General features: G+C 37.8%; 1 protein-coding gene across 1 annotated transcript; it reads left to right on the top strand.

Annotated features, from left to right (window-relative positions):
* The first annotated feature begins 619 nt into the window (after positions 1-619).
* Positions 620-1,012, top strand: LOC140243582 (uncharacterized). The gene has a single exon (XM_072323252.1). The coding sequence runs from the start codon at positions 620-622 to the stop codon at positions 1,010-1,012; it is 393 nt and encodes a 130-aa protein (XP_072179353.1).
* The last annotated feature ends 13,893 nt before the right edge of the window (positions 1,013-14,905 follow it).

Below are 14,905 nucleotides of genomic sequence, written 5' to 3' on the forward strand. Positions count from 1 at the left end.
TTGAACAATTTGCCTCCAATATGGTATAATTTAAATACACTTCTTGTATTAATTCTTTTCACTAAATATCATGAACGAGACTGAACCCGAGCGAGCGGAGCGAGCGAGGGGGGAGTTGAGGGTGTGGGAGGGGGAGGGGGGTTTCCCCCCTCCCACGGTGAGAACTTTTTGCATTTTGATGTTGCAAATCAGGTGCAGTTTGATGCATGTTTTTGCGCGTTTTATCGACGTGAAACAGTCCCACTTGTTTAAGTTAGCAGTATATTTTGATGTAGATTATTATTGAACAATTTGCCTATAAAATGATATAATTTAAATACACTTCTTGTATTACTTCTTTTCACTGAATATCAGTGACCGCCCCCATCGCCCCCCCCCCCCCTGGCTACGCCAGTGGCTCAGAATGAAGTTATACATCAGCAGCTGAACCTACACCAGCTCATCAGAGGCCGCTTCAGATGGAGACGAGGCTTCAAACAACGCCGTATCTGGAGAAGGACGTGGCTGAACCCTGCCAGAAGAAGGACTTTTGGAATCTACGACCAGCTGTTGGTTGAGCTCCGAAGAGAAGACCCTTCGACTTTCAAGAAATTTCTCTTCATGCCCCCTGAACTCTACGATGAAATCCTGGAGAGGATCAGAGGAAGAATCAGGATTGAGGCAGTACACTAGGTACAGGGAGCCGCTTGAAGAAGGTCTCAAGTTGGCAGCTACTCTCCGTCATCTTGTGACTGGCACCAAGTACTCCGACATGCAGTATGGGTGGAGGGTGCCTGAAAACACCCTATCTGTAGTGGTCAGGGAAGTGTGTCAGGCCATATGTGACGAGTATGCAGATGAAGTCATGACAGCCCCTTCAACCCCTGATGATTGGAGACAACTTACTGGTGGATTCTACAAGCGGTGGAATTTTCCCCACTGTGTGGCAGCTATTGATGGCAAGCATGTGGCCATCAGAAAGCCTCCTCTGTCTGGATCGCTATACTACAACTACAAGGGCTTTTTAGTATAATCCTGTTGGCTATAGTGGACAATGACTATAAATTTGTCTGGTGCGATGTTGGTGGTAGGTATGATACAATAGGGGAAAGGGGGTAGGTCGAGTCAATTTAGGGGTGCATCAGATTTGTTATCACCTCACCTCCATTGTTACTGTTTCAATATTTATTTTTTTGCTAAAATGATAGCAATTGGGGCAATTCATCTCAGTTTTTGCTTGATACCTTTTTTCTTCTTCAAAAACGTGCTTTAAGGATAATTAATAATGTTGGATATTTATTTCACACAAATGATCTTTTGTGTAGAAGCAAAAATCTGAAATTGATTGATTTGTTTCATTATAATGTTGGTATTTTTATGCATAAATTTTCAATTGATGAGCTTCCTGACATTTTTGCACATATGTTCATAAGAAATAACTCTGTTCATATCTACCCATATCTCTTCCTTTCATGTTGCGTGGATGATTTCTCTGGCCGCACTGAAATCTGGACGGACCTGGTTGCTTTTATAATCCCCGAGGAGAGCACACACACGTACGAGAACGCCTGATCTATTTTTTCGTCTTCGTTTCCAATCGCACGCCATATCAAACCATTGCTCATTGTTCGTTCGTCTTATCGGGTCATATCAACCCTTCGCTCGCCCTCGGCCGCAATTTACTCAAAGAAGTGAACCGAAAAATCGTTATCCTTCGCATATCCTTCGCTTACCGTTCGTTAATCATAATCGTTATATTTGACTTTAGTTTATAAGCGGATGATTTGAAGGCAATTTTATATGAAATCGTTGAATTCGCGCGCATTTCGTGCGTTTTTCCCATTCGTCCCCCTTCGTTCCCCTACATTCGCTCAGGGGGGCGTTTCATCAACGAGTTCGTCGGAGGTTTTCACCGACGAATTTGCTATCAGCCAATCAGACGCAAGGATTTACACTGACAACTGTTAAAAGCTAATGAAATCCTTGGTCTGATTGGCTGATAGCAAATTTGTCGGTGAAATCTCCGACGAACTCGTTGATGAAACGCCCCCCTGGTGTGAGGGGGCTTTAAAGCTCGAATTTCTTATGTGATTCATGTGTTTACGCGACTTTTGGGCAGTGCGACCGGGCCTTGACCATGGGTGCTTGAGTGTATGTGTGTGCGGGGGGGGGGGGGGGGTTCTTAAGATATTAATTGAGATTGTAGAAGCCTCTGAACACGATTGTGTGCTTGACTGTGTATATAATTCTGTAAAAACGAAGCGAAAGATCACTGGCGGCTCTGGGGGTGGTTAGGCCGTTTAACCCTCCCCCTTGTGCTTTTTTTTTTCCCTCTCACCTGAGCGTAAGGCTCAAGTGAGCTAATGTTACCTGTATCACTCTTCGTCCAGCGTGCGTCATCCGTCGTGCTGCTTAATTTTTTACATTTTCATCTTCTTAAAAAACCCCATGACGGGTTTTTACCAAACTTGGCAGGTAGCATCCCTAGGGGGGTAGGATCTCAAATTTGTTCAAATGGCACCATACCTCACCTGGGGCCCCAGGGGGCCAAACTTGGGCTCCAAACTTGCGATACTCCTGTTAACTCGAGACCACTGGGGTATCTTTTTTGTTTGTTTGTTTTTTGTTTTGTTTTGCGTTTTGTTTCCAGTACAATTTCTGACTGAAGATCAAGAGCCACATAATTGCCCCTTTGCCCATGCAGCCTATTATGTCACAATCTAGGTGGGTTTTTTTATTCTCTCTCTCTCATTTGTGCTTTGTCTCTGTGTTAATCTTATTTCTGTTATGCTGAAGTAAATGTTTACCCATGCACATGTGCACATGTCTGAAATGCCTAATGATAATAATAATAATGATAATAATAATGATAATGATGATGATGATAATAATAATGATAATGATGATGATAATAATAATAATGATAATGATGATAATGATGATGATAATAATGGTAATAATGATGATGATAATAATAATAATAATAATAATAATAATAATGATAATAATAATAATAATAATAATAATAATAATAATAATAATAATAATAATAATAATAATGATAATAATAATAATTCACCTTTCAATATATGATATGTATACCGCACGAGTTCACTTTTTCGTGCTTTATCTTGTGCAACTATACATCGTGGTAGCCTTGAGTAAAGAGAGCCGAAGTCTAGTACACCGGGCCGAGAGATGTACGACTGTGACTACTTCTCTTGAGCCTCTGACAAGGGATATTAAATGTTTGTGCATGCCTTTCAAGAGCGGGGAGACAGAGCGTCTCCAGAACAGAGCGGTCTATGAGCATCCTAACACGGACCTTGCTGATCATGATCGAAGCCCCGCCCCGGAGTGTGCTGCAGGCCAAAATATGGAGGCCAACTTGTGGGATAACAATGTACGTGGGCATGTCCTTCGTTTCGTCGATGTCACGTCGAGTAGCATTTTGATAACTCATTGTTTTCAGGTGCAGAATCATGAATTTCCCAAATAGTACAATAATCGGACGTCGCGGTGTCCTTTTGGTATGTGTGTGTATGTGTTGTGGGGGTGTATTTGTCTTATTTGTGTTGGCAAAAACATAGAGATTACTCAAATATTTTGCGTAATATCCCTCTTTATCTGCATGACCTCAGAACTAATGATGATTTGTAGTGAGAAAGCTGATAGTTTCCCACTGTAATGCCTTACTTCGAGTACTTTGCTCGTTCTTTGTTCCCCATAAGAAAAAAAAAATTCCAAAGTATTCAATAGAATTATAACACTTAGCTAATGGCCGTGTAGTATATATAGGCCTAATAACATGACGTAATTTTACAGTTATCGCATAAAGCCTACATCTCCTTGAATTACATGCGGTGGACGTGCAAAAAGAAAATCTCACTAATGTCACGACTTCAGCTTATCTTCTTCTAATTAGTTAAAAGCATAATATGAAAAGACGAAATGCCTGAAGAAAAAAATATAAAGCGTCGATATGTATCGAAGTCCCAACTTCACTAACATTTACAGGAGGACACGTAAAAACCTAGTAAAACTTCGGACATAGAATGCTAGAAAAACAAATCAATAAATTGTGAAAGAAATATTGAGAAACGAATGAATGATTACATGAAACATCGTTACATTAATGAATATTACACAATGCGTTATATTTATAAATCTATAATCTATCTGTCATTATTATGTACTTATTCATGTCATGAATAAGTACATAATAATGACAGATAGATATATAGATAGATAGATAGATAGATATTGGTTTGTTTCATCAAAAGGAAAGTACTTATCAGCCCAGAGGCTGAATTGCGTCCCCTTGATGTAAATGTACAAGCGAGACAATTCAATACAATACAATACAATACAATACAATACAATAATTATTCCCCAAAAAATGAGCCTTATACATATACTACAAATAAGATTCTCTTTCAAAATACAATATTCCATCAAAAACTAATTAGCATTAATGATTACAACTGAAAATAAAATCAACTTATTTAGAATATGAAGAGATACAAATATACTTACAGTTGTGTATACACGTATATTTATATACTTAACATACATGTACCCCAACCAACTGTAATGAAAACATGTACCAAATTTCAAATCAAATACTCAAAAACTACAGTATGTAAATTAACAATATATTTATATACTTTTTACTCCAAAGAAGTGCTTTGCACATAAAAGAATAAAACAAAACTATACCTATCCCACACGCGAAACTTTGAATCCACTGCTCAAAGAAAAAAAAAAATGAGATAGTCAGCCAGATCAGCTAGCAATTTGTAACATTTTCACCAAAAGAGATATAATAATGAACTATACGAATCCCACACGCAAAAATTGGGGGAGTCAGCCAAATCAGCTGGCAATTTGTAATATTTTCACCAAAAGAGAGAAAAAAGAAAAAAAAATACTGCCACCATGGCAACACATCGTTCAATGATGACAAACGACAAAACACATCGACACCCTATGATACAGTAGCCACATATGTTAAAACTCAAGTCAAAAGCTCAAACCCTTAGAGAGCCAGATCTATCCCCAAAACTGCTATTTGCTTCACACCAAAGAAAAAAAATATATATATAAATATTTATATACATATATATATATATATATATATATATATATATATATTATATATATAATTGTATATATATTATATATAATTGTATATATATATATATATATATATATATTATATATATAATTGTATATATATATATATATATATATATATATATATATAATATATACACTGTATCGCCACCATGGTTACGACCATCCAGCAACGATAAAAGATTTTTTTAAAATGGCTGAACTATCGAATGAAAAAAAAAATCTTTGAAACAAGAAATCCACTGGATACATTATCAAAAATGTATGTATAAATGATTGAACAAATGAATAAATGAATACATAAATGAATAAATCAATGAAAGAACGAACGAATGAATGAATGAATGAATAAATGAATAAATGAATAAATAAATAAACAAATAAATACAAATAAATGATTAAATAAATAACACCAGATACCCACTGCCAGTCTTGATGGTCAAGGTTCGTTAACCAGGATATTTCATTTTTACATTTTTAATCCTTTTTTCCCTTGTCCTTGATTTTTTTTTTCTTTCAGCGACTGGGGTTTCATTTAACACTGATTTGTGAAGTTCGTTTGTTATATATTAGGTGACATAATATGAAATGTTAACACTGGAATTCCTTTACAAGGTGTTTTACTTTGTTTTCAGTGTTTAAAAAAAAAAAAAAAACATCTGAGCTGCTCGCATGATCTGCACGCTACTTCTGATATTATTCAAAGTAAGCTGTGGAAAGAGAGCGGTAGAAAATCATAAAAGTGCCTCGAAAGAGAGAAAATCTCTGGGCAATCAATACCGTACCTCGTAAACAGTAATATATACCATTCGGGAACGAATATGTTATTATACAGGTAATTATTGCCTTTGTAAAGGTGTAATATGACATGACTTTTTTCCCCAAGAGGTCTCGAGTGTGGATATATAACTCCCAAGGTAGTCACTATAAATAGAAGTACATTACATTGCAATGATAGACAAGGTAATATTTGTTTCATTATATGATATATATATATATATATATATATATATATATATATATATATATATATATATATATATATATATATATATATATATATAAACATACATATGTATATATATCGTGTGTGTGTGTGTGTGTGTGTGTGTGTGTGAACACATCTTATCAGTGCATCCCCGTCGGAGGCCAGTCAGATTTTCGAATCATATCATTACCTGACTTGACGTCACTCCAGGCATTAAAACGACTTCGAACCTCGCTGCATCAGTCACGTGGTTGCAATGACCAATCATCGGTCGGTATTTCTGTAAACCATTTTTTTTTTAATGAGTATGTTCGTTTTCTAATATTCATTTATGAATATCTTGATGAGAGCATCTTGAGTTTCAGGTGTGAATCGTCGCCCATACAGTGTTTTTGGAGGGGTTTTTTCCGCTATTTGAATATCATTATACAGCTCAGTCAGCGAAGTCTGACCATTTTTTAATTCAGCCCCCCTCAATATTGAACTAAAATTAATATATGTGTCTTGCACGGGAAAATCGAGACTTGGATATCCTCCTAGGGAATGGGGTAATATCTGCTGAATGCAGTCCGGCAGTCTTTTATCGTACAGCCAACACAATTTTAAATTATGTCTGCATATTAACCTATTGCCCACTGAAACCTGGTGGGCCCTCTCTGTTAGAATCTTTGAGAATTGCTTTATTTCGTTGGGAACCGGTTAGTACCTGCTTAATACAGTTTGGCAATCTTCAATCTTATAACATTTTGCCCCTTGAAACTTGGTGGGCCATGTCTAGAGTCTTATGACATTTAAACATTTCGCTGGGAATTAATCTATACCTGCCTAACGCGGTTTAGGAGTCTTTAGTCGAATAGTGTTTAAATTATGACATTTTGCACAGTGAAACCTGGTGGGCAGTCTGGGAATTTGATAATCTCATATAGGAAGCGGGTAGATACCTGCCAAAAATGCAACAAGTATTTACCAAACAATACTAAACAAAATACCACAATACACCAGCCGCGCATAACTTCCTTTTCATATCCTGCCGTATAGTATCTGCTGCCCTTAGGTTGAAATTACGAAATTACCACTGACTGATCCTTGACTCAATGCAGTTTTTGACAAGCCTTATAAGGAAAGGAACATGCATTCACTATGAAAACAGGTTGACACAGAACAGATTGAACTCTCCATTTATCACCAAGGATACGATAACTTCCGCACCGCGAGCGCAGCACGATCGATATCAAATTAAACACACAAAGAAATCACAAAGAGAGAAGCCGTAACATATAGTATTCAACATTAAAACATCCATAGATCACACTATCATGTTCCGTTATTTTCATTGCATTTTCCATGCAAATAAGGCAATGTTTAAAGTATCTCATTGCACTATCGTATCGATATGAAATGTATTTCAAGAGAGAAACAAAGGTGTAAGAAAAAATATTTCGAGGGAGGGGCAACTTTTTGATTGAACAATAAACACAGCGACACGCAAATTTGTTGTAGGGGATTTACAGGTTTCAGTGTCCATCTTACATTCATCAGCTACCAAAATGTAGCATGTGTTGATTGCTGGTTTATGAAATGAGGCGGAGTATAACAGTTGGCTAGCATTATTATGTATAGCATAAGAGCGAAGCTCCTTTTTACAAGAAGAAAAGTTCAGAACGCGAAACTGTCATTCAAGTATTCATGTTCTCCTTCAGTGCAAAGTAATCCTCTTCTATAGCCATATAGAAGCCTTCTTTATAATAAAGCTCAGAAGCAGTCATGAAGCTTCTAACTAAAACAATTTCAAAGAGTTAAATTTTACGATGACTTCCGATAGTATGAACATAACTAGTATCACGTCAATCACATTATACATGCACACACACACACACACACACACACACACACGACCGCTAGATAATGCCATCCCGGAAATGTACTATCAAGTTTATAGTCAATGAGACTAAAGAGCACACTGAAGTGAAAGCTGTAAAATCATTACATCTACCTTTGTAATAAAACGACTACAACATTTTCAGTTGCATTATATTCTGACTATTTTGGGTAGGGAGACATCAGATGCGAAGACATTAATGTTTTTACCCTCCAATTCTTGACGCTAAATTTGACATCAGATTCTGAAGTATCGTAATAAAAAAAAAAAAAAAATCAGATAGAGATTCTCATTTACTTTGGGTATCACAGAATTTGATGCAAAGAATATTATTCACATTCGAATAATTTTTCTTCTTCTTTTTTTTTTTACTCATAGCTTTCCTACTGCTCAAGCCTCCCTTATGGAACACAGTGTTACACACTGTGTTCACATAGTTAACTATGTGCAAAATGTGTGAATATAGTGTGTTCACACTGATGCCACAGTGTAAAATTACAAATTATGTGGTTCACCACATACAACTCAAATAGTCATAAACAGTTAAATTGTGAAATTCTAGATTATGTGGTTTCTCACCCACGTACCACAGCTTACCACAAAATAACCACATAATGTGTCACATGTTGCAGCATGTTAAAATGTAGTGTTGCAGATTTGTCGCAGTATAGACCGACCCTACAATATTGCTGGGGAAAACATTCATTAACAATTTGAACGGGACACGGGATATTCCTGTGATATTTTGGGACATATATCACAGGACAATACCACACAACAGTACCACACAGGAGTACCACGTACACAGCAAAACCAAATAGTATCGCACAGCAGTACCACACTGCAATAGCAAACAGAAGTACAAAATAACAAAACCAGAGAAAATACAACAGAAAGTACCACAGAAAAATACCACAGGATATTCCTGTGGTATTTTATCACATATACCACAGGACTACCACAGGACAATACCAAACAGTAGTACTGCACAGGAGTACCACAAGCAAAACCACATAGTACAGTATATCGCACAGTAGTAGCACATACCAATACTTAATACCACACAGCAATAACAAAATAAGGCAAAACCGCACAAAATACGAAAGAAAGTAACACAGAAAAATAGCACAGGGTATTCTTGTGTTTGTTTGTTTTTTCTTGATATACCTTACCACAGGACTATCAGAAGACAATACAATATACCACACAGCAGTACCTCACAGGAGTATCACGCAGCAGTACCAACTGGAATGAGAAAAAAAAACAAACAAACAAACCACACACATATTCAAGAATTTAATTGATTGATGAGTTATGATGTGAATTATAACAATTGATTTAAGCAGTATTTGACCTAGTCTGTGCTCCTACATTATTACCTATTAAGTGGGACTGCTGAGGTACAGTATGTGATACTGCATGTAGTATTTCTGTGGTATTCCTGTGATACTTCATGTAGTATTTCTGTGGTATTCCTGTGATACTCCTGTGGTAAGCCTGTGGCAGAAATTTTTACAAAGCTCATGAATATTCATAAAATCAATCAAAAATTTAAAGAATACATAAAAGACTTCTAATTTTAGAGTATTTATGATGAGACTTACTTTGAACTTTATTAAAGATTGTTTAATAATGTTATAATATTCCCAATGTCATAAATTTTGTTATCATATCTTGATAATAAAGTATTGTCCAGTTAGTAACCATGCCTTAATGCATTACAGAATAGATGGCCTGTATATATTATATAATATGTACTGATACACTCGATGACTAACTAGGAATATGATGACTATCATAGATCTATTTAGGACTAGAATGGTAGTAGTCCGTATGAGTTGTTTGAGGTTATATAATAGGAGAAGGACAGGTTGGATAGTTAGGGACATGTTTGTCCTCAAATTCATCACTCGCCTATTAGGTAAATTCTGGTATACATGTACTATGTCCATTGATTGTCCCAGATTTTTTTTTCCGAGTGTGGCTGATAACGCAGAGTGAAAGAATGTGGTAGATAACACAGTGTGAGACTGTGAGAGGCTGTGGTAGATAACACAGTGTGAGAGACTACTGTGGTAGATAACACAGTATGGCATGCCTCAGTTTGACATATTACCTACCACAGTATCCACTGTGTGATTTTCCACAGGTGATAATAACACAGCATTATACCACATGTCCCAATTTCACAGGTAACCATAGTGTGACATAACACACTGTGTTTCACACTCTGAACCACAGTGTGTTTTACTATGTGGCAATACTATGACTGTTCCATTTATGAGGGCTGTTTCATCGTGAAAGCCTGTAAAATGATTGTAGCTTGCCATATTCTGCTTTTTCGTATGATTTATCAAAATAAAGTCGGCTTTTTTGTTTATTTGGTTTTACTTTATTTTTCAAAGTCAATGAGAACATGGAGGGACCGAGTTCTTCTGTTCGATTTCACTGGCAGAATATTTGATTGGACGGTGTAATAATGATTTTGCAACTTTGGTACAGAATGGCACCGGAAATGATTACGAGAACACAAAACAAATCAAGCATAATGAAACAAAATGAATAAACTCAGAACGGACTGAAAACGGTTTATCCACCTCCTTAAAATATTATCACAACCGTCACTGTGGAATACGTTTGTCCACAATCAAGAAAACAAGGTCAAATCTCGACAGTGACAGATAAATGGTCGCTATAGACTATAATTGTCTAATGTCCTACTTGTTCAAGCCATCAGCATTATTGCATAATTGGCAACTTCTCATGTTTCACATGAAGGGATAAAGAAATTGAACAAAATATCTTTTCCCTATAAACAGTGATTGCTATTCTTGGATTATCGATGTTAGCCACTTTGATGTCTATGACATCTGAAAAAAGAAGAACTTACGCTGGTTTGTGTGGGCATGGTATATACGTAACATCGTGGGCGCTCACATGTAAAATTAAAATCCACATGTTTTGTATATCCTCCTTCGAACGTGCTTCAATAATCATGGTTTATATCCAATGTCACTGAATGTGACATCAAATCAGGTTTATGTTATTAGGTTTATGATATAAACCTAATAACATCGTAAACCTGAATTGTAACATTTTCACTGTCGTTTCTGTGGAATTACTGCGCGCGTGTGTTCATGAGTGTTTTTTCCCTGTAGGATCTGGGTCCTGTTTTTCATGAAGTGCTAAAATTGATTATATAGTTGACTTAAACTGTAAGTCTATGGCAGCCTGTGTGGCAAAGAAATTTAGAATCGATTTCATCTTCTGATAAAACGAGGCCCAGAGGGCGAAGCCCAAATCCCTAGCTTTTTAGTTGAGCCGCTGTGTGAGAGTATCCATATTTGCCTACATGGCTTTATCATACTGATTAATTTGAGGTAATTATGATGGCTACTTAATCCATAAGGAAAGAACAAAATTCTTCATCCTTCCTCGTCTACAGGTAATATACTTTGGCTCAACGGCGTAGCCAGGATTTAATCTTAGGGGGGGCGGTTAGTCTGCGAGGGAGCGAAGCGACCGAGCCCGAGCGAGCGGAGCGAGCGAGGGGGGGGAGGGTGTGGTAAGAACTTTTTTGCATTTGGATGTTGTAAATGGTGCAATTTGATGCATGTTTTTGCGCGTTTTATCGACGTGAAACAGTCCCACTTGTTTATGGTAGCAGTTTATTTTGATGTAGATTATTATTGAACAATTTGCCTATAAAAGGGTATAATTTAGATACACTTCTTGTATTAATTCTTTTCACTGAATATCATGAACGCGACTGAACCCGAGCGAGCGGAGCGAGCGAGGGGGGAGGGGAGGGTGTGGGAGGGGGTGCCCCCCCTCCCACGATAAGAACTTTTTGCATTTTGATGTTGCAAATGGTGCAATTTGATGCATGTTTTTGCGCGTTTTATCGACGTGAAACAGTCCCACTTGTTTAAGAAAGCAGTATATTTTAGTGTAGATTATTATTGAATAATTTGCCTATAAAATGGTATAATTCCAATACACTTCTTGTATTAATTCTTTTCACTGAATATCATGAACGCGACTGAACCCGAGCGAGCGGAGCGAGCGAGGGGTAGGGGAGGGTGTGTGAGGGGGGTTTCCCCCCTCCCACGGTGAGAAATTTTTACATTTTGATTTTGCAAATGGTGCAATTTGATGCATGTATTTGCGTGTTTTAACGACGTGAAACAGTCCCACTTGTTTAAGATTGCAGTATATTTTAGAGTAGATTATCATTGAACAATTTGCCTATAAAATGGTATAATTCAAATATTCTTTTCACTGAATATCATGAACGCGACTGAACCCGAGCGAGCGGAGCGAGCGAGGGGGTAGGGGAGGGTGTGGGAGGGGGGTTTCCCCCCTCCCACGGTGAGAACTTTTTACATTTTGATTTTGCAAATGGTGCAATTTGATGCATGTATTTGCGTGTTTTAACGACGTGAAACAGTCCCACTTGTTTAAGATTGCAGTATATTTTAGAGTAGATTATCATTGAACAATTTGCCTATAAAATGGTATAATTCCAATACACTTCTTGTATTAATTCTTTTCACTGAATATCATGAACGCGACTGAACCCGAGCGAGCGGAGCGAGCGAGGGGGTAGGGGAGGGTGTGGGAGGGGGGTTTCCCCCCTCCCACGGTGAGAACTTTTTACATTTTGATTTTGCAAATGGTGCAATTTGATGCATGTTTTAACGACGTGAAATAGTCCCACTTGTTTAAGATTGCAGTATATTTTATATCATGAACGCGACTGAACCCGAGCGAGCGGAGCGAGCGAGGGGGAGGGGAGGGTGTGGGAGGGGGGTGTCCCCCCTCCCACGATAAGAACTTTTTGCATTTTGATGTTGCAAATGGTGCAATTTGATGCATGTTTTTGCGCGTTTTATTGACGTGAAACAGTCCCTCTTGTTTAATGTAGCAGTATATTTTAGTGTAGATTATTATTGAACAATTTGCCTATAAAATGGTATAATTTAGATACACTTCTTGTATTAATTCTTTTCACTGAATATTATGAACGCGACTGAACCCGAGCGAGCGGAGCCAACGAGGGGGGAGGGGAGGGTGTGGGAGGGGGGTGTCCCCCCTCCCACGGTAAGAACTTTTTGCATTTTGATTTTGCAAATGGTGCAATTTGATGCATGTTTTTGCGCGTTTTATCGACGTGAAACAGTCCCACTTGTTTAAGGTAGCAGTATATTTTAGTGTAGATTATTATTGAACAATTTGCCTATAAAATGGTATAATTTAGATACACTTCTTGTATTAATTCTTTTCACTGTATATCACGAACTCGGCTGAACCCGAGCGAGCGGAGCGAGCGAGGGGGTAGGGGAGGGTGTGGGAGGGGGTGTCCCCCCTCCTACGGTGAGAACTTTTTGCATTTTGATGTTGCAGATGGTGCAATTTGATGCATGTTTTTGCGTGTTTTAACGAGTTAAAACAGTCCCACTTGTTTAAGGTTGCCGTATATTTTATTGTAGATTATTATTGAACAATTTGCCTATAAAACAGTATAATTCAAACACACTAGTCTTCTTGTATTAATTCTTACACTGAATATCATGAACGCTGTCTGTTCAGCAATCAAACAGAAAAAGCATGCACACGAGGGTGTAGATAGGGGCATATCCCCTCCCACACGAAGGTGATTTTGCGTTTTCAGACCTGAAATTCAGCGATCTGGTGCAAATTTTTTTTTTCTCGAAGTGTTAAAATCACGGAATTTAGCTCTTATTCCGAATGTGCACCATCTGTGCGTATGTATAAAGTCTAGTGAGGTAGAACTTAGGGGAAGGGGGATTCCCCCTCCCGCTCGCGGAGCTTTTGCGTTTTTAGAATTGAAATAAAGCGATCTTGGTATAGCCACAGTCTGCTTCTTTGCATGGCGGGGGGGGGGGGGACAGGAAGAAGGCGTTGGCGAGTGTTATCTCCACTCTTCCCTTCCGATGGAGCTTGTATCTTTTTAAGGCTGAAATTGAGATATCTCGTATACGCATAATAAGCATATTTGATGGAATCAACATTTGGGTAATCAAAAAAAAAAATGATGGGGGGGGGGGGGCTGAGGGAGGAAAGGGTCGATTAAAAGGGGAAATTCCCCTTATACATGAGGGAACCTTCAGTTTTCGGAATATTAGTGAAAAGTCTTGTGCACTCAGAATTATTCAGATTTTTTTTTTAATCTAAAAAGTGTACTTAGCTAGGGAAAGCGGCAAAGAGGGGGAGGGTTTGGGAGGGGGTATCCCCCTCCCAAGCACGAGAGATTTTGCATATTTTGAATTGAAATTCAACGATCTGGTGCACACTTTGAGTGAAATATTCAAAAAAATATATCTTATTTGATGAAAGGTTGCAAAGGAGACCCGCTTCATGTGCATGCATACAGTATACACACATTTTTTTTTTCCGCCTCCCAACTCCTCGGTCCAAATCTTAGGGGGGGCGACCGCCCCCATCGCCCCCCCCCCCCCCCCCCTGGCTACGCCAGTGCTTTGGCTCGCTGTTGCTGAAATGAAACGAAATGAAATGAAATGAATTTCGTTTATCAAACAGAACAATCAATAACAAACATGAAATAGTAGAAAATTGGTATAGTTGGTTTAAAAAAAATCAGGAACCAGCCATAGCAAGCAGACTATACAGTAGAGGCTAGTCCTTTCACGATACAACATTACAAATTACCACATTCACAGAAGTAACGTAATGGGTATCATTAAACATTATTCGAAAAGAGATATTTTTGTAATGATTCGCGAATAGCGCGTTACGTAAATCTATATTCTTTAGATCACGTAAATGGCAAACTTCTCCAAATTATACTGCCCTGCATATGACATGGATTCTTTACCAATCTTAGATTTGATTTTGCTGGTTTATGATTGATATTTGTTTAAGTCTCGTATCATAACCAT

This window comes from Diadema setosum, chromosome 2 (assembly GCF_964275005.1).
Source record: "Diadema setosum chromosome 2, eeDiaSeto1, whole genome shotgun sequence".
In the NCBI taxonomy this organism is placed as follows: domain Eukaryota; kingdom Metazoa; phylum Echinodermata; class Echinoidea; order Diadematoida; family Diadematidae; genus Diadema; species Diadema setosum.

Bases quoted from the DNA above. Each gene is read 5' to 3' on its own strand.
- LOC140243582 (XM_072323252.1), top strand. From the start codon at position 620: ATGAAATCCTGGAGAGGATCAGAGGAAGAATCAGGATTGAGGCAGTAC.